The sequence below is a fragment of the Perca flavescens genome, chromosome 16 (genome assembly GCF_004354835.1).
Source record: "Perca flavescens isolate YP-PL-M2 chromosome 16, PFLA_1.0, whole genome shotgun sequence".
NCBI lineage: Eukaryota > Metazoa > Chordata > Actinopteri > Perciformes > Percidae > Perca > Perca flavescens.
Window position 1 is genome coordinate 14,934,467 of NC_041346.1, and position 18,999 is coordinate 14,953,465.

General features: G+C 40.3%; 1 protein-coding gene across 1 annotated transcript in view; it reads right to left on the reverse strand.

Annotated features, from left to right (window-relative positions):
* LOC114571146 (transmembrane protein 132C) overlaps window positions 1-18,999 on the reverse strand; it is a 38,208-nt gene that overhangs the window by 17,512 nt on the left and 1,697 nt on the right. The window contains exons 2-5 of the mRNA XM_028601971.1: window positions 15,254-16,157; window positions 9,634-9,780; window positions 5,223-5,394; window positions 2,183-2,326 (exon numbers count right to left, since the gene is read on the reverse strand). Coding sequence (XP_028457772.1) covers window positions 2,183-2,326; window positions 5,223-5,394; window positions 9,634-9,780; window positions 15,254-16,157 — 1,367 coding nt within the window. The remainder of the gene's footprint in view (window positions 1-2,182; window positions 2,327-5,222; window positions 5,395-9,633; window positions 9,781-15,253; window positions 16,158-18,999) is intronic.

The following is an 18,999-nucleotide window of genomic DNA, read 5'->3' on the forward strand; positions in this document are numbered from 1 at the left end:
ATCAAATACTTTCTTAGAGGATTAACCAGAACATTTTACAAAAACTGGGATCCTTTACTGGCTTACTTTGAAAGACTTACTACACGTCCCTCTTAATAACTGCTAAGATTTGTGAAGCACACTGATTACACTATTTGCTATCATGAGTAATATAAGAACGGTGTTTTTATTATTTTTTATTTTTTGTTTCTTTAGCTTTCCTTTCCTCAAGGGTTTGTTGTGGGTTGGATGGGGTTAATTGAAAGAGGTCTTGTTATTGACATTGTAATGTTGCACTTTATCTTCTCTAAAGCAATAAAAATACTTGTAAAAAAAAAAAAAATACCTGCATAGTCGATAGTACTACTCATACAACTACGACTAATAATAATAATTTAATCATTGTTATTATGATTTTTATTAATAATAGTGATCAATAGCATTGGATAGACAAACTATTATGGCTTCTCACATTAGGCGGCTCTGCTCACACTTTGAGAAACGTGAAAAGTAGTATTAAAAATAAACACTCCACAGATCACTCAACTGGTCCAAAGAACAGAACAGATCACAGAGGAGGTGGTCAGGACCAGTAATTTTAGTGCCCTTTGTGCCAGTAAGATGCTGGTAATGACCACTGTGCCACTGGTCGCAACCAGTGTCTCTAGCGCCCCTAGTGGTTGTGACCACTGGTCCGTGCCAGAGACCAGCTGGTCCTGACCACACGGATCTCCATTATCAATAATAATAACAATAATAATCATAATATATATGATATAGTGTATTTTATAGACAAAAGATTGTGATCTCTGACATTTATCCAGCTAACAGTGCTGCCAAAACGACAGGAAAGGGTTTGACAATACTAAAGCCGCTTCACAGACCACAGGGACCACAGGGAAGACCACTGAGGAGCTGGTCGCGACCAGTGTCTCTAGCGCCCCTAGTGGTTGTGACCACAGATCCCTGCCAGAGACCACTGGTCCCAGGACAGACCACAGAATCAGCTACAACCCCTGCTGAAACAAAGGCTGCAAATGTTTTTTGTATATAAAAAAGTTACTTTTTCCATTAGTTTGACATGCATTCAGTGGATTATATATTATCTATGAATACTGTAGAGGGTGCGTACACATTTAAGTTTAACTTGTTGGGTGGCACAAAGGCAAAACTCTACTGGGACGGCTGTGGCTCAGGAGGTAGTCTCGTATAGCCAGACCTCCACAGTGCTAGAAAAAGGTCTGGAAGCACCTTTACTCAACATTGCTCTGCTATAGGGGAAAAATGCTCTGGCTTGTTTGTATTTCTGTAAACCAATCGGAATCGTCTTGGGCAGCACTAAGCCCTGGATGCAGCAACAGTGCCCTTGCAAAATTCCATAAATAGCGGCGATAGCTAAAAAGGGAGGAGAATGCCGGCCAAAACAGCACCTTTTACCCACAGTCTACATCCACTGAGTCATACTACTCAGGATGCAGCGCAGGACGATAATCACAAGGTTGGTGGTTCAATCCCCTGCTCCTCTTGTCCCTGTGTCAAATTTTCCTTGAGCATAACACTGAATTTGCTCACCTGGCAACCAGCGCCTTGCCTGGCAGTTCCGCCACCATTGGTGTATGAATGGGTGTGTGAATGGGTGAATGAGAGTCAAATTGTAAAACACTTTGTCCGGTAAGGTAGAAAGGCGCTATATACAGTAAATGCAGCCCATTTAACATTTATTGAAAAATCTTGTAAATAATATATATCTGCGAGATACACTGGACAGTTACATAGCTGCCATAAAACGAAATGACTGTGAACATGCATTTACATATATATGTGTATGTCCACAATTCTGGCAGTGCAAAAACAAGGTATTCAGTATAACGTGCCCAATCACAAATGCTATACATTTTATATATAAAATATTTCCTATGTAAGGAGGTTATGTTCTAAAATCAGTTTGTTGGTTTGTTTGTCAGCAGGATTATGGGAAAACTACAGGCCCAATTGTAATGATACATGCAGCATGGGCCAGTGACGAACCATAACATTTTTGAGCGGAGCACAAATACACAAATTATATTTCACATTGTGAGATAGGGCATTTGGCAAAAGTCTGTACTCTCTAATGCCCTTTTAGTTCCATAGTGCAACATGGAAATGATTACAGTAAGTATTTTAATCCAAGCTGATTAAGTTTGTGGTTGTAATGGCTTACCCTGAGAACATCCTCGTCCGTAGACCTACAGTTGGTGTAGTTGGTCACATCAATGACTGAGCCATCGGCCTCCACAGCCAGAGTTTTCACAGGTACCGACACCGTTTTCCCCGTCAGCACAGCAGTATTCAAGATATTGGTGTTCTGTGCAGAAAGAAGGGCAAAATAATTAGAATAGGGCAGACTTGTGGATGCATTCATATACTTTTGAGTGTAGTTTTAAGACTGAGATTAGTCTAGTTTAGTTTAATTGCTGGATGTCAGATGAAAGATAAGAAAAGATGAATGGTTGTTCTAACTACACCAGATGTTCAAAATCAACAAGGAATTCAGTTTATCAAAAATCCAGTCCACCTCTTCTTCATCCTCCTCACTCCACAGCAGCAAATATAGTAAGCAATAAGAGTCTTACTGTAAACAGTCTTGGATGTAATGTTTAATACTACATTACCTTCCCTAGGAGCTGCTACCTGATCACATAGACGCCCAGCAGTTGAGCAAAGCTATAGGTTAATTTTCATCATTCAGCATGTTCAGTATGACTTACAGTTACACACAGACAGAAATAATTCATTGTCAGTATCCCTTATTATCAAATTTACTCTGGGTAACTACAAAACATAGCAGCATGCCTCTAAAACCCAAACTAGCATACTGCTTTGTTATAAGGGTGAAAACATATTTTTTTAAAGAAGGCAGGCTTCCACTCTACTTGAAATTCTGGTGTTTTTTTTGCTTTCTACCTCCTGCAGTTTTAAGTAAAGTATATAGAAAGAATACTTTCTCCATTGCTGATAATCGTCGCTATTTGTATGGGCCAGGGGTGACAGGCAGAGGGTGTTAAAAACACTGAGATTAAAACATTAATTTGTTTAAATCACACTTACTGGAGAGATGTGCTAAAAAATATATATAGCACATATATAGAGGTTTACTCCTCAACGCAGCGGCCGCAGGTTCGACTCCGACCTGCGGCCCTTTGCTGTAGGTCATCCCCCCCCTTCCATGTCTTCATCTGTCCTGTGGAATTAAAGGCCTAAAAATGCCCCAAAAATAATCTTTAAAAAAAAAAATTTGCACACCTAGATGAAACTAAATCCTCTGCTGTATTATCTATATAGTAGGTCAACACTCAAACGCCCATTTTACCACCTTGTGGTCAATGCTTAGCAGCAGTTTAGCTCGTATACATTCAATTCAATTCAATTCAATTTTATTTATAGTACCAAATCCTCACAGAGTTATCTCGAGACACTTCAAACCTGATGTAGATTCATTTTTACACTTAAAACTCCTCAACCTTGAACATGGATTTATAACTAATTTCCAGTTTACAAGATCTCTGATAAGGTCTTTTTAATCTATTATAGGTAGTGGCAGTGTGTGTGTGTGTGTGTGTGTGTGTGTGTGTGTGTGTGTGTGTGTGTGTAAGGAGCTCTGGGTGATCAGCAAGTTTTTTTTTTTCTCCTGATACTTGTGGATCAGGCAACACTCGGCAGATGTTCCCCGGCAGCTTCACATTCTGTCGGCTTGACAGCTGCTGACCGCATTTCAAAAAGGACATGCTCTAGTTCTGACTGCAACACTGACCCAAACATAAGCCACTGGATCAGAGGTAGCACAAAATCAGAAAGCAATATCAGCGCTCTGCGGTGCTGCCAGGGGCACACTGAGAAATCTCAACGTCTGATGTTTCCGCAAGCTCCGCAGTAATCTGGCTCGTAGTGATCAAGTTCAGCTCAAGTAGCTCAGCTCTAAATCTGCTTCTTCTCTGAAAACAGTGTTATATTTACACTCGGTGGCAAGCCTTGGTATTCATTCCTTCACTTACTTGTTCATTCAGTGAGTGCTGAATCCTTTATAGGGTTAAGGGAGATAAAGATGCAAACACTTTGCAGAAAGGTCAGAGAATCAAACAGCCTTTTCTTACTGTAAGGCAACATCCACCTTGCACTTTCTTCACTTTCCTTTCATAATTAATGTAATAAATGTACATTTTCTGCAGTGGTTTGTAACAGTAATTTGTTCTGCTATAAACATAAAGCACAACAACTTTAAATAAAAAGAGCCAAAGCCTACTTATGAAATAAGTCTATTATACCATTACATGAAAAGAGAAAAATACCCATGTGACTGTCATAAAACATATTTGCTCCCCAATATATGCTTGATTCACGTTGACTATTGCACCATGAAATAGCCTTCTGAATCTCCTGTAAAAAGTGATATATACCTACTGTACCTTGTAATTTCTGTGGGTTGTCTAAAAATGTAGAGGTCTTGGAGTACACATAGCAACAGGGGGTCAGTCTAAGCATAGAAATAATATGAATGCATCATAGATAATACTGTGATCACAGTGTGTCTTTCACAAACAGGCAGAGGTGATCTGAAACGTATCGAACTCTGCAGTGCATAATTTAACACTGAGGAAAAACTACAAAAATACTGTCAGACCAGAATACACATTAGTGAGAAGTTTTTAACTATGTGTTTTAGTTGAATGCCAAAACAAATTATTTTCTAAAGACTTTTGCTCTTTGTTGTATGCTATGACAGGCAGAACAGATCATATGAAAATGATTACGAGGATAGAACTGATAGAACATCTGTGCAAGTATGACCAACAAGTGTAGCACTTTTCTTTACAAACAGTAGTGCACTATTAACCTTTTCTTACAAGTGAAATTACGAAACAAAACTGCATATTTATGATATACATGCCAGATCATTTTGACTCATCATCAGGAAATTGTGTGTGTGAGTGGATGAAACTCACAAAAGGAACCAAACCGATGTCATTAAAGCTGAGTGAGGTAGTGGGACACCCTTTCGTGCCCCGCAGTAATGTTCCACCTGTGACAAAGCCAAGTGACCTGCTGTGAGGCCTGTCTACAATAAACAGATCCTCCCTATACAATGTATACTTTATAGGGCCCCCTCCTTCCTCAAACATCAGGATCAATAAGACTACAATATATATATATGTAGGAAGCAGAAAGATGTATAGGACAGAAATGAATACAGCTATTGTCCTCACCATGACCAGAGGTGCCAGCCCCACATAGTCTCTCTGAGTTGTATAGATCCGCATTATGCCCACATCCTTGATGTTCCCTGGCAACTCCAGACGCCAGGAGATCGTCTGACTCTCAGCCTGCTCTGAAACATCTTTTGGCACAAAGTCCAGTTGCAAAACTTCCAGAAGACCCCTGTTTAGAGATAACATTTAAAATACAATAGACATGGTAAAACAGGGTAACAGTAGCACTAATAATAATAATAATAATAATAATAATAATAATGCACTATATATATATTCCTAATAAAAGGTCGAGTATAGAGCCTTATATTATATACATACATATATAGCAAAATCATGGCTATACTATATATATATATATACAGTATATATATATATATATATATATATATATATATATATATATATATATATATATATATATATATATATATATATATATTACAAGAAAAAAAACATAATAAAACTTAACTAAATGGAAGCGTTTTCGAGAGTTTAATTGTGGAGAGTAATGAAACATGAACTAGGACTTAGCTTCTGCCCACATACAGTTTACATTTGATCACAATCACCACTAAATAAGTTCAACTGTGGTGTTCACTTGGATGGTAATATTGGTGAGTGTTAGCACAACATCTAAAGTTACATTAGTGTCATGATGGGGATTATTTTGTTCAGTCCACTGTTAAATTACAAGAAGTGATGCAGTGAAATAACCAACACAAGCAGGTGTCATTTCAATTGGTTAGAAATCCAATAGAAACCTGCTGAATATTTGTTATCAAACCGCTGGAAGCTGTCATATTTGACTTTGTGTATAAAACGCTGGTGTCAAGAGACAGATGAGCTGTGTACTTGTGTTCATAGGGGGATAAATATAAATATTTGTAACGAGACACTGCCTATGAAAATGAAAAAAGATTTACAGAAATGACTCTTAAATTTGTGAAAAAGCAAACTGTTTTAAGTTTAAACCAAAAGTGAGGGCAATACACAAGAGGTCTCATTCCATCAGCAGATGAATAAGGTGAGTGTGGGAGGAAGATTAAGTGAGCTGGCAGAGACTTGAGCCAAGTATTCTGGTCAAAGGATTGTCAAAGAACAGGCATGTGATGTTATTTGATGCTGCAGAGAGAGTGTAGGCATACCTGCCAGTAGGAACAGATCAAAGGGAAAATAGAGCAAAATGTGAATGGAGCTGTGGCACTTTGAAGTGGAGCAAAACTTTGCATGGAGAAAAACAATGAACCTCTGCAGTACATTGCTAAAACTCCCATTCAAAACCGTCACAAATATTGAAAAGCAGCAACCGGACAGACACAAACGTACCGAACATATAGAAATATTCCCGCTCTATCAAAAGGAACTCAAGGACTGAGTTTTCTTTTAGCCCTGTGTGCATCAATAAGCTTTTCACTGTGTGGTTAAGGGACAATTCCGAACCTAGGGGTTATTAACTGATGTGTACCTACTCTGTCGCTCTCTGGGACATGTTTTCATGCTAATCGAATGAGTTTGGAGCTTTGACGAGGATACCGCGGACCGCTGGTTAGCTTACAATGCTAGTATTTGGGGCATGGGGATACTCAAATTAAATCGTTATTTAGTACCACTAAAAAGGCTCAAAATATCACCACACCATAACGTTAGCATAATGAGGGTCCCTAAATGTGAACCAAAGCATTGACAACATTGTAAGTGTACAGATGGTTTATTAAAAAGATAGATTATAAAGACAGTCGTGTTCATGTTTACTTGCGAGAGCCATCTTGGAAACCAGTCATGACTAGTCGAAAAACAAGCGCCGTGCAAATGAGTCTGAGATTCCCATACTGTCTATGGAGATTCCACGTTGCACGGCGTTCGACTAGTCATGACTGGTTTCCAAGATGGCTCCCGCAAGTAAACATGAACGCGACTGTCTTTATAATAAACTATCTGTACACTTACAATGTTGTCAATGCTTTGGTTCACATTTAGGGACCCTAATTATGCTAACGTTATGGTGTAGTGATATTTCGAGCCTTTTTAGTGGTATTAAATAACGATTTAATTTGAGTGTCCCCATGCCCCAAATACTAGCATTGTAAGCTAACCAGCGTTCCGCGGTAGCCTCGTCAAAGCTCCAAACTCATTCGATTAGCATGAAAACATGTCCCAGAGAGCGACAGAGTAGGTACACATCAGTTAATAACGCTTAGGTTCGTTTTGCGCCGGAATTGTCCTTTAAAGATTAAAAAGGACTGACCGCTGCTATTTTAAAATCTAAAAAAGTATTTATAATTAAGTGTTACACTACAGCTGATGCTCCAGGCAGCACACTCGCAATTCAAGCTGAGTGGAATTAGGCTTTCCCATGTTTCTCCATCTCTGAGAGTGAGATTCTCCTGCTGCTCACAGAGGGTCAGTGATACTAAGTTCTAGCTCCACAAAGACAAAATTCTGCTGAGTCATTTCACTGACAAGCTCACAAATAGACCTGACAAGTAAGAAATGGATACCAGGAAGCACAACAGAGATAAAAACAAGTCTTGGACACACTATACAGAATGAGATGTTATCAAACCTCGCAATTAAAAAGGAGAAGTTCAACATTTTGGGAAATGCGCTTATTCCCTTCCCATGTTTGTCCGCTAAGTATGAAGCTACCGCCAACAGCTTGCTAACTTAGCTTAGCATTAAAGACTAGAAACAGTGGGAAAACACTAGCCTGGCAACGTAAAACTACTAATAGTAGGTTGCACATTTTGTAGTCCCCCCCACCTCCCCCATTTCCAGTCTTTATGCTAAGCTAAGCTAAGCTAAGCTGACCGGCTGAAGGTTGTAGCTTCAAATTTACTGTACAAACATGAGTATATCAATCTTCTCATCTAACTCTTGCCAAGAATGCAAATAAACATCCATTTTCCAAAATGTCAAACTATTTCTTTAACAACCTCCATAGAGTGTTATTGATCCAGGGTTGAACTCTATATGTCAAATGACCAATTAGACAAAACTAGAAAAAAGGAATTCTGTTGACATATTGTGTGGAATTATAGTCAATTAAAGTGAATGTCTAATCTGTGTCTTTAGACCTTTACAACATGAAGTCGTGTCTGGGGCAAAATTCACCTGTTCCACACTAAGTCCAATTAAAATGTCTTCTTAATTTCTTGTCTTCCTTGTATTTTCTTAAATCAAATAGGCTCAGGCATATTTTAAATGGACTGAAATGAGGAACACAGGAAATACTGCGACAGAGAAACAAAGAAGGGGTTAATGCCCCCTATTTCCTGGAAATTCATCTATGATGGGGGACTTTAAACCCCTGGACATATCATCACTTCAAAGCACAGTGTGTGCGTGTGTGTGTGTGTGTGTGTGTGTGTGTGTGTGTGTGTGTGTGTGTGTGTGTGTGTGTGTGTGTGTGTGTGTGTGTGTGTGTGTGTGTGTGTGTGCGTGGGACACAACTTGGAATATCTCTCCTTCCTAATCTCCCCTTCTGAACGTGCAAGCGCTTAAGCCCGGATAACGTAGCCGTGATTATGGATGATTACAGATAAGTGGGTCGGACGGCCGTCGGATGGTGTGTGTCTGTGTGGGCGGGAGGTTGCTGGGCAGAGGTGGCTGCTGGTGTGTGCCACAACCAGCATCAGGCAAAACGTTTGTGGTCAACTTTATGTATCAGGTACATCAGGCATGGAAAGTGCTACGAAATGAATATTAATTTACTATTATTAAGTCAACGAGAAGAAGCCCTTCCAACAGCACTTGGATTGATTTACTGCTGCAGTTTAAATTTCTTATTTACAATTTTTTTTGTCACATCAACCCGATGATCCTATAGTGGAGATGATAATTAATGGGCTCACGAATTTGGTGTTTAAGATAACAATTAACCAACTATTTGATTTAATATCAGATACGATAAGAAATAAAGACATTCTCAAATAAAAACTGAGGCTATAGATTGAGATAATATATTTCAGATTCCATAGTTATATGAACATAGAGAGGAAAAAGGGACAGTATAAGATATTAGGAATATACAGTAAATATGAAGATGATTTATTTAAAACCAATTCCCCACAATGTGTCCCATTAAACTCTTTGGTGCATCCTAATCAAAACTTAGCAGGGAACTGAGAAATAAAAAAATAACTATTTTAAACTGTTTAAATGATGCTTTGGATTGAATCCTTCCCTTTTACAATGTTCTTGTTCCTGCAGGATCATTGTAATATTCTGCTGAGTGTTAGACATGACGTGTCTGTGGATGTGTCAGTCAGTCCTTAAGGAAGAACTACTGCACATAATGGGTCCGCAGATTTTTGGAAAAACACGAGAGAGAAGTAGAGACAATAGGAAGGGACAAAAAAATAAAGATTTTTTTTTTTTTTATCTGTGGAGAAAGTACACGACTTACCTCTTTGTGGTAACAGCAACCTTCTTCTTGCAGACAACGGAGACAGCGTTGGGAGTCGCTCCTCTGCCAGGCTCCACTACGATGTCCCAAAGCGCTGAGTCACTGGGCCGCGCCCCACTGAATGAGAGGCCCGTTTTTACTGCTGCCCTGCATTATAAATACATAAGTAAATACATAATCCAGTTGGTGCAAAGTGTGAATTGTACTCACAACTATCCGTATTTTCTTCGGAAGATGTCTCCTTAAACCTACATTGTGTAATTTTTTGAGTTGAGTCTTAGCAACAAAACCTTTGTTCTTTCACAAATATGTGCTCATTCATGTGTAATTACTTCCACCAACTAATCAAAGTATTCTCGTAAGCATAGAATCTGCCATTCAGAATCATTCAGAATATATACGAGCCAGTTGCTTGAACGGCAACATCCATGTTGCGCCTCCATCTTTAAAACACATTAGCCAAAGAGGGACATAACTCCGCCTTTCGCGCTTTTACACTCAGTAGCAGCGTGAAGAATGCCAGCCGGGAGATTACTCGTGACTGCCGGCAGATTTGAAAGCCTGTTGAAGACGGAGGATTGCACCTATTCTATAGGACATGTAATGGAGTCGCCAAGGAAACTAAAAAAAGAGAATTAAAATGACAACGCGACAAGCAAAGCAACAAGACCAAAGTTAATATTGGAGTGGCTAGAACAGCTGCGTGTAAACGATGGAGATACTAAGAGCATATTTTGGGCTCGGCCACCTTAGGAGTTAAAACGCGCTCGGAATGGGAAGGGCTAGAAAGTAATATTCAGTTGGTTGTCATATACAATTTCACCGCTAGATGGGAGAAATTCTTACACAATGTAGCTTTAACTAACTCAGGTTATAGTGGTTTAAAGTAAAAGACTAAAACTACTTGTGCTGTACTTTGTTTCTGTGTAGCGTTTCTGACTCTTGATACCAACAAAGGTTCCATTACCTCTACAGGACATGGTACAATACTGTATAATAATGCCCTTACATTGAACAGAAATACTTGAATGATGGCCTTGTGTGTTTGTTCTGAATCTACAGCAAAACTGTGACAAAGCTTTGGTAAATCATGGTAACATCTTTTTTGTTTGTTTTGTATGTGTTTCTTTGTGCGTTTAGTCGTTTATGCGCCTAACGAGGTGAGTCACTGACAGACCCATGAGAAGTAGCAGGGGTATTTATTCCCATTAGCCTTGGGGACAACTGGGAATCAGTTAATCAGATGTCTGATTCAGACACACACATCACTCTGCTCGGAGAGATAGAATGCTTATTATGAATAATGGGAATGCAGCAGACAGTCCTGGAGGTCCAACAATCACCAAGCCTTTGTCTTTGTAAAGCAGGTGTCTTTCTGCTAAATCGTTGTGTCAAATGTCAGATAGGGTCATGGAGCAGTTATTTAAGTGATAGGCTGAAAAGTGATACGAGGGACAGGAAAATGCTTCTGATCCATGTTTAAAATGCAATGATTCACTAATCTGCACTCACACAGACACCTAGCTACGGGGTGGGAGCCCCATGTGTTCCCACAACAGGCCAATATCCTCATGGCAGGGATTCAACGAGGTGCTAGAAAACCTTCCAGAGGGAATTCAGCTCATGCTCACTCAAGAGCATCACTCAGCTCCCGCAGTTTTATCAGCAGGATATACACACCGAGAATAATTTGAAAAACCCCAACCTCAATAAGGTGTTGCATTAGGTTTGCACAACTGTGAATGCCGCTGGATTAAAGCCGCTGAAACTATCTTGAGATGATGCTACATGGGTAGACTGCGGCCGTGAGAGTGTGCTTATTGTCGGAACGAAATGAAAGCTAAAGCAAACACACTCACAATACCATTACACCTCCGTCATTTGTCCCACCCGTTGATCCCAGTAAAAGTCTACACTTTCATTATGTCCACCGCGAATTCTATTCCCGCCGTCAGCATGCTGAGACACAAACAGGATTTATTAGAAGTGTCAGTTTTCTACTTTCTAGCAGCGGCCCTCTACCACATCCACTACATGACCTGATAGTGATACATTCCATAAATATAACACCCAAAAAAGAAGCCTTGAAATGAAGATAATATACTTGACAATTATTTTAACACTTCATTTTTTTTTTCTTACATATAAGCTGCCCAGTAATGGTTTATAGTGGCAACCTGTAATTTTACAGCAATCAATCTGTTTTTTTGTTTCTCATTCAACAACCAGTAGTTTGTCATTTCAGCAACAAAACAGTATTCAAATAGCTGAGGAACATTAAAACTGAAAGACGGAAAGAATAAGCGCCAGTATTCATGCCCTCGTTTTCAGCACACACACCTACAAATACTGTAATCAAACCACAACCAGACTGATCAATAACCATTGAGACAGGGTCAAGGTCAGAGCTGTTTGACAGACAAAACACAGCATGCAAACACACACACACACACACACACACACACACACACACACACACACACACACACACACACACAGTGTTGACAATTCAACAAGGTTTGGAAAAGGACATTCTTGTGCAGAAGACCATTTTCTGGATCAAATTTACAATTTGAACGAATGTTTAAAATATAATACATATAAATCTTAATTTTTCTGATTTCTTCTTTTAAAAAAGAGGTGATGACTTGTTAATTAAAATGTGTTTCAATTAAGGACAACTGTGACTCACGATAAATATTCTCCCAAAGTTTAAATGTATTTTTTGCTTTCACTGACTCATTTTCTTTTCAGCGTCACAGTGACAACAGCACCTGACGACCATCCTCCCCAGGGGTAAGAACCACTTCAACTGGCTCCTGCAGAGTGTGGCGGAGCAGTAACTCAATGCCAGAATCTTCCTGGATCATTGAGCTTCTCGACAACAAGCAGACGCGAGCCTCCCTGCGGAGAAACCTCATTTTGGCCACTTCTGTCCTCGCTCTTTGTCTTTGTCAGTCACTACCCAGAGTTCATGAACACGGGTCGGGGAGACAGAATGAATATCGACTGGTAAAGTGAACAACTCTCCACTGCTGTTTTGACAAACTCAGTCAGTCAGTCTCTCTCTCTGATACACTGTATATTTCACTTTTTGATGTTGAACTGTGACTTTTTCTGTTCTTTTTTACCTAAATGCGAGCCCACAAAATGTTTGATATTCAATCTGATGAAATGTGCGTAATTCCATGTAATGACATTTTTTTAAATAGAATATTACAAGCTGCCTGCGCCCTTAACAGGTGTGTATGATGGCATTGCAATCCACACACACACACACACACACACACACAAACACACACAAACACACAGACACACACAGACACACACAGACCCACACAGACCCACACACACACACACACACACACACACACACACACACACACACACACACACACACACACACACACACACACAGTTAATCCTGGCAGTCAGCCCAGATCAACTCTACCCTAAAGGGTTAACCTCTTGATTCATTTTCAATCAGTGCTGAAGATTATCTGGCCTAACCCTGCTGGAGTGGACTCAATCTTGGGCCAAAGAGTGAAGCAGAGCAAGGATTTCTCCCAGGAGGAATAAATCACTTTGCCAAGCTCCTCACAGCTAGCCTTCCCTTGGATTTAACCGCTCGACTCAGTCCCCTCCTCTTGTCCAATCTCGTTCTGGATGTTGCACTAGGTCAGAAATACACGGACTGAAATCCCTGACCTGACTGGAGGAACTCAATTGGTACAGTCAGTGAGTCAGAGTTTGGGGGATTTCAGGTGGAGAGGCTGTAAATCCTTCCAAATAGTCAAAACAACAGCAGATGATAAGGGGTCAGCGTCTCTCTACCAAATCTTATTCAAGTAATTTCAACAATGCTAGCAGAGCTTCATTCAGGTCAATGGGTGTGTGTGTGCACACTCTGCATGTTTGTGTCTGTGGATGGTAAATTTGATATTTGAAAATGGATTGTTTGACACACAGCCACAGGTTTAACTATGTGCCTTATGGATTAATACACATATCTGAACATTTCTCTCCATTTGCCTCCATCCCGCTGCAGATTACTGCAGGCTTGGTATGTTGTTTGCAGCATGATATCACTAAATCACAGATTAGAGAATAATTTGTCTTGCGCTTCAGACAAACTATGAAGATGAGTAAAGATGCAAACCTCACTGCGATGGCTCTACACTTTACTGATGTGAAGCGTTGTGATACAAAACAATTTTACTCACATCACTGAGTAGAGTAAAATTGGCAGCAAGTAGAAACTTTGAAACAGATTGAGCTGTGGGTGTCGGTGCGACAAGGCTGCTTTTATATTAACTTCACTTTTACCCACAGGAGTGAGGGAGATGTTAGTTATTTGTTCTCCTGCTCCATTAAATAGATGCATTATTTATGAAGTCAAATACCCAGAGAACCTTTTTGAAATGTTAGTGGGATGTTGAGATATGGAAACCGGTGAATAATTTGCCAATTATTTCCCTGTTTATGGAAGAATGCTCTCCATAACTCCCCCACTAACTGAGAAGTTGAGGTAGACAGGATATAACATGTTCGTAATTTATGAAGCCAGTGAAACTGGCAGACAACACAAGTCATGTTGGTGCTCAAGCATTTTATTGAATGGCCTTGATGGCGAGCCCTATCAGTATTCAAGTACCTTAAGTAACCATTTAAATGCATAGCACTCATCTTTCATGAAGATGCTCAAATATACTGTTCAACGTTGTGATTTAACTTGGGTTCAGTCTCTTTTTCTGCTTCATATGTCTTAGCGACAATTATATTTTATGTGACTCCTGAACTCTTGGCTTCTGCAGACTCATCAACATAGTTGAATAATAATTATGTTTTCTGGGAATAACATTTTAAAGCTTTATTTAGTTATGTAGGGCCAAAATATATTGTTGACATACTACAGTGTGTAATGTGGTTATCCTGGTTCAGTGTAATATTAGTTTATTCTCTACCAAAACAGCAGGTACAGGCTATAGCACTGACATCTGTGGATAACAGACTAGCTACTTAGCTATCCAAATCTGACAACATCTTCACCACAATGCATGCAAAACAACCAGCTGAATGTATCCAAAAATGGGTCTAACCTCTACAGAATAATACACAACTGTTAAAAATATCCATAACATTTAATATGGCAATGAATCAGAACTGTAGACATGAGAGTGGAGACCTAAGTCAGAAAAATGAGAACCAGAGCTTATCTTGACTGCTGCGAGACTTGATTAAACGATTTTTACTCGACTAAAACTTGAAAGGAAAGGCCTTGTTTATGTAAATACATTGAATACTTAATGTCTTAAAGTACTACTTAAAGGCCTCTACCTTGAAATTACTTGGTCTCAGTTCTGTAAAAAAAAAAAAAAAACTATAAACACAACCGGTTATGTGCCCGACTGTGTCTTGGTCTTGAATCTTGTCAGAAGTCTCTGCTCAAGGCCAAGAAAATAAGTCTGGCACATAACCCCCTGTAAAACCACAACTGCTTGTCTAACATGGCAAGAAAGTAAAAAAGCTTATTTTACACAACGTCAAACAATTCCTTTAAGTTTAAATAAAGAAAAGATTTAAGTGACAGCTGATAAAGAAAAAGTGAAAGATCTCTCACCTTAGAGTGAAATTTTCCAGGGTAGATGTGCTCGCCAGGAAGACATAGAAAGTCGCAACATCTGTGGCCTTCAGGGGCTTGGAAGAGGTCTGGATCACCACGGCGCCTCCCAGCCTCAGTCGAAAAAAGGTGGGGTTCCCTGGTGGAGTTCTGAGCAGATTGACACTTCCTATCCGCCTCATCGGGGTACCTGATCCCCCAGAGTCTCTTCCTCTTCCCACTCCTACACGCTGCAGACTATCCTGCGGGGTACACTGGCCTGTCTGATTCCTCTGACTCTGAAAGTAAACCTCCACAAGATTCCCCTGAAGCCCTTTAATTCCTTCGGTTCTTCCTGCTTCCCTGCTAGAGCTGCTTGATCGGCTGCCTGAGCTGAACCAGGCAGGTTCGGGCTTCAGCTGTGCCACACAGAATCCACCTGGAGACACCAGACATGCCCCACGAACTTCCCTCGTCTCCCAGAAGGCATAAGCCGTCACACAGTGGGCTCCATCCTTTGCCTTTGCCGTATCTTCTCCAGACCTCATCCTTTCTTGCCCAACAGTGATGTCACTTTCTGTGGGCATGTGGAAGAGAATCTTGACAAAAGGGAATGAGGAACGAACCTGGCGGACCAAAATGACTGGCAGGATCCTGCGCCCACTGAGGAGCAGGTCTGGAGGAATCGGGGCATCCACAGTCAGGGGGCCGTATGAAGCGTTGACAGCTGGCTGGAGGAGTCCAGCGCCTTTACCAGTGATGAGAAAAGTCTGAGACTTCAGGCTGGAGTTCCCTGATGGCTCTGGACTGTCCTGCCTCAGAAACACATGGTCCACATTGAGGACCTGAAAGTTGATGGTGGGATAAACTGCCGATGGGGTGGAGGATGTCCCAATTTCCACAGAAACCTTCTGACTTTCAGCAACTGGGAGGGGAGAATTTTACAAAAAGGTATTAGTGCAATAACTACTCTACCGCGGTTTAAACTCATTGGTTTCAAATCTGCTATTAAGATACGCAGTTGCCACTTACAAAACCAGTCAAGTTACTTTAATTGAGAGCATTTGATGAGGATGGCAGGAAGGTGAAGGGTTGACAAAAGGATCACAGCTTGAGAAACAGGCAAAGGGTCGAGGACAAGAGTGAGTTGGGTGCTACAGGGATTGAGAAAACTTGGTGAGGGCAGGTAGGTCATCTCGAAGAGCCAAGGGCGGTGAGACTCAGGTCAAAGGCAATGGCTTATTGATTCCTGCACTGAAAGAAAAGGAGAGCAAAGGAAAACACACAAGGTGTTTGTAGTGACGAAATGTGAGAATTGAGACGAACAGGAGAGAAGGGTTAGGCATCAAAAGGATTGACATTTGATGAGCGAGTGTCCAGTCCTAAAACTGGGCTAGGAAACGGATTGATCTGCACTTTTGAAAGTGATATGTACGTGAAAATAACTCTAAAAGTAATTACTGCAACATTAAGATCATTAAGTTCTGGGACCATCATAACCGCTGTGTAACGAAGAACATAAAGGGATGTTTTTAACAGTTTTATGCTCAGCACTTTTTCCCTCACACTGCCTTTCAAGCGACTGCAAACCCTGGCTATTCCCGTCTCTGAAAGTTGAAGAGACTATTAACATGACCCTAAGCAAACCACCGACACTCCTCTAAAGGGATTAACTTCTATGAAGGGCTGATCTAACTGATGGGTAAAGACCATACCATGTCATTTCTATTGCATACAATGTAACCAGATGGTAACAATTATAGTAAATCCACAGGTCGTATATTAAACGCTCAGCCAAATGACACGCTAGTGTTAAATGGCTTGATTTCAAGGAATAAACACATTAAGTTCTCCATTGTAGTTATCATTTCTAGCACTAAAACACAGGCATACTGCATGTATAACTTTAGGTGCTATTTTGTGCACCAAAGTTGTCAATAGAAATGATTTTTTTCTGCTCTCCATGTACTACTTTAATGCAATGCAACAAGGGGAATGGCAAAGCCTTGCTTGTAACTTCCATGTGGTGACTGTTTGTCCCAACAGGATGCTGTATGTGACAGCTCCCACCTCCTCCTGCCAAAGACACTCGGTTATTTGCCATCCTCCGTGCTGAAGTACCTCACAAAAATAACTTATCTGAAGGCAAATGTAAGGCAAAGCAGAATCTCCTTTTCCATGCAATATATAATTATTTTCCTGATTTTCTAACCATATTTCATGAATACATCTAAATATAAATACATTTTCTTTCTGAAGGCAAAAGAACGTCTATGAAAAAAAGAAAAAATACAGTCAGCCTTACATGTCAGAGTTGATATTAAAAATGTAGTATTCAGAAAAGCACACAGGAAACAGTCTTATAGATTCCAGAGATCAGACTGATGCCTCAAAGTGTTTCACATGAAAAGGTCAAAGTAGATATTGGCTGGCACACGTTGCATTTGCATGATATCTGCACAACTAAAGACCCAGACACACCGACCAGACGGCCGACCCTCGGCAGAAAAGGCAGTTGGACCGATCAGTCTCCCAGAGTTGGTCAAAAATTTGCCTTGGAACACACCAAAGCAACGAGACGTAATATGTCTCCATAACAGCAGGCGGCACTAATCTGTATTGTCGCCCAAAAATGAAAACCAGCAGCTGATTGGACAAACGCGTCACGTGGGTCTGGTTTCTCCAGAAATTCAAAGACAAGACTGTCATGCTTGTTCAGAAAACGATCTCATATTACCGAAACATGTTTCTGAAAACATTTTAAGCGAGAAATAGGCCATGCAGTTTCATCAGATTTTGAGAGACTCTAGTCACGCTCATCCCGCTCCTCGTTTCCGGGTTAGCACTCTACCAATCAGATTGATCATTTGAGTCCGACTGCCGGCAGTGCCCGCCTTCCGATTCAACATGTCAAATCGGCCAAATGAAGGCCGACGGTCCCTCAGACGGACGACGGCACGGAACACACCAAACAAAAGACAAGACTGTCCGACAGCCGATTATCGGCTTGGTGTGTCTCGGGCTTAAGGCAAACCAAAAGTGAAAATAAAACATACTGTAACGATGATCCAATCGGTCTATCTGCGGCTATCAGAACAAAAATGTAATTGTCTAAATTGTTCAAATAAACTAACATTTTATGGGACTCTTTATCATCTCCACTAAGGAGATGACATTTATCTACTGTATGAACAGACCTTTTGTAAATAGGCCCCTGGCCAAGGATCAACTAATTAGATTTTGGTGTTGATCCAGGTCTGAGATTTCCACTTTTAGACGATTATTGGCTTTTAGCCATAAAGGAATTAATAGTTAAAACATCATAATCAAGGGATATGACTCCAAATCCTAGCACGTTTTACAGGATAAATACATACATTTTAAGTTTTTATAAATGCTGAATTTCTGTTGTGCTCTGTAGTTTATTTTATTGTCAGTATTCTACTCCAACAAGCATGCGAGAGAGATCTGTATACTTTGGATCTGTTGAAGACTCTACATACTACTACTCTACATCTGTAATAGAACGGCCGATACTGTCTCAGGTTTGTGAATCCATCTTGTTAAAAATATATCATCATCCTACTAACTGGCATATCAAGTTGTAGGTGTATACTGCAGGTCAAAACCGTTAATGGAATGGAGAAAACACAGAGGGAAATAATCCTCAGTCTGGTTTAAAACTGCAACATGTGTGACTATAAAGTGACTGGGGAAGGACATACAGTAGTTCTTACTTAGATGATTATTAGAAGTAATGCTCACAC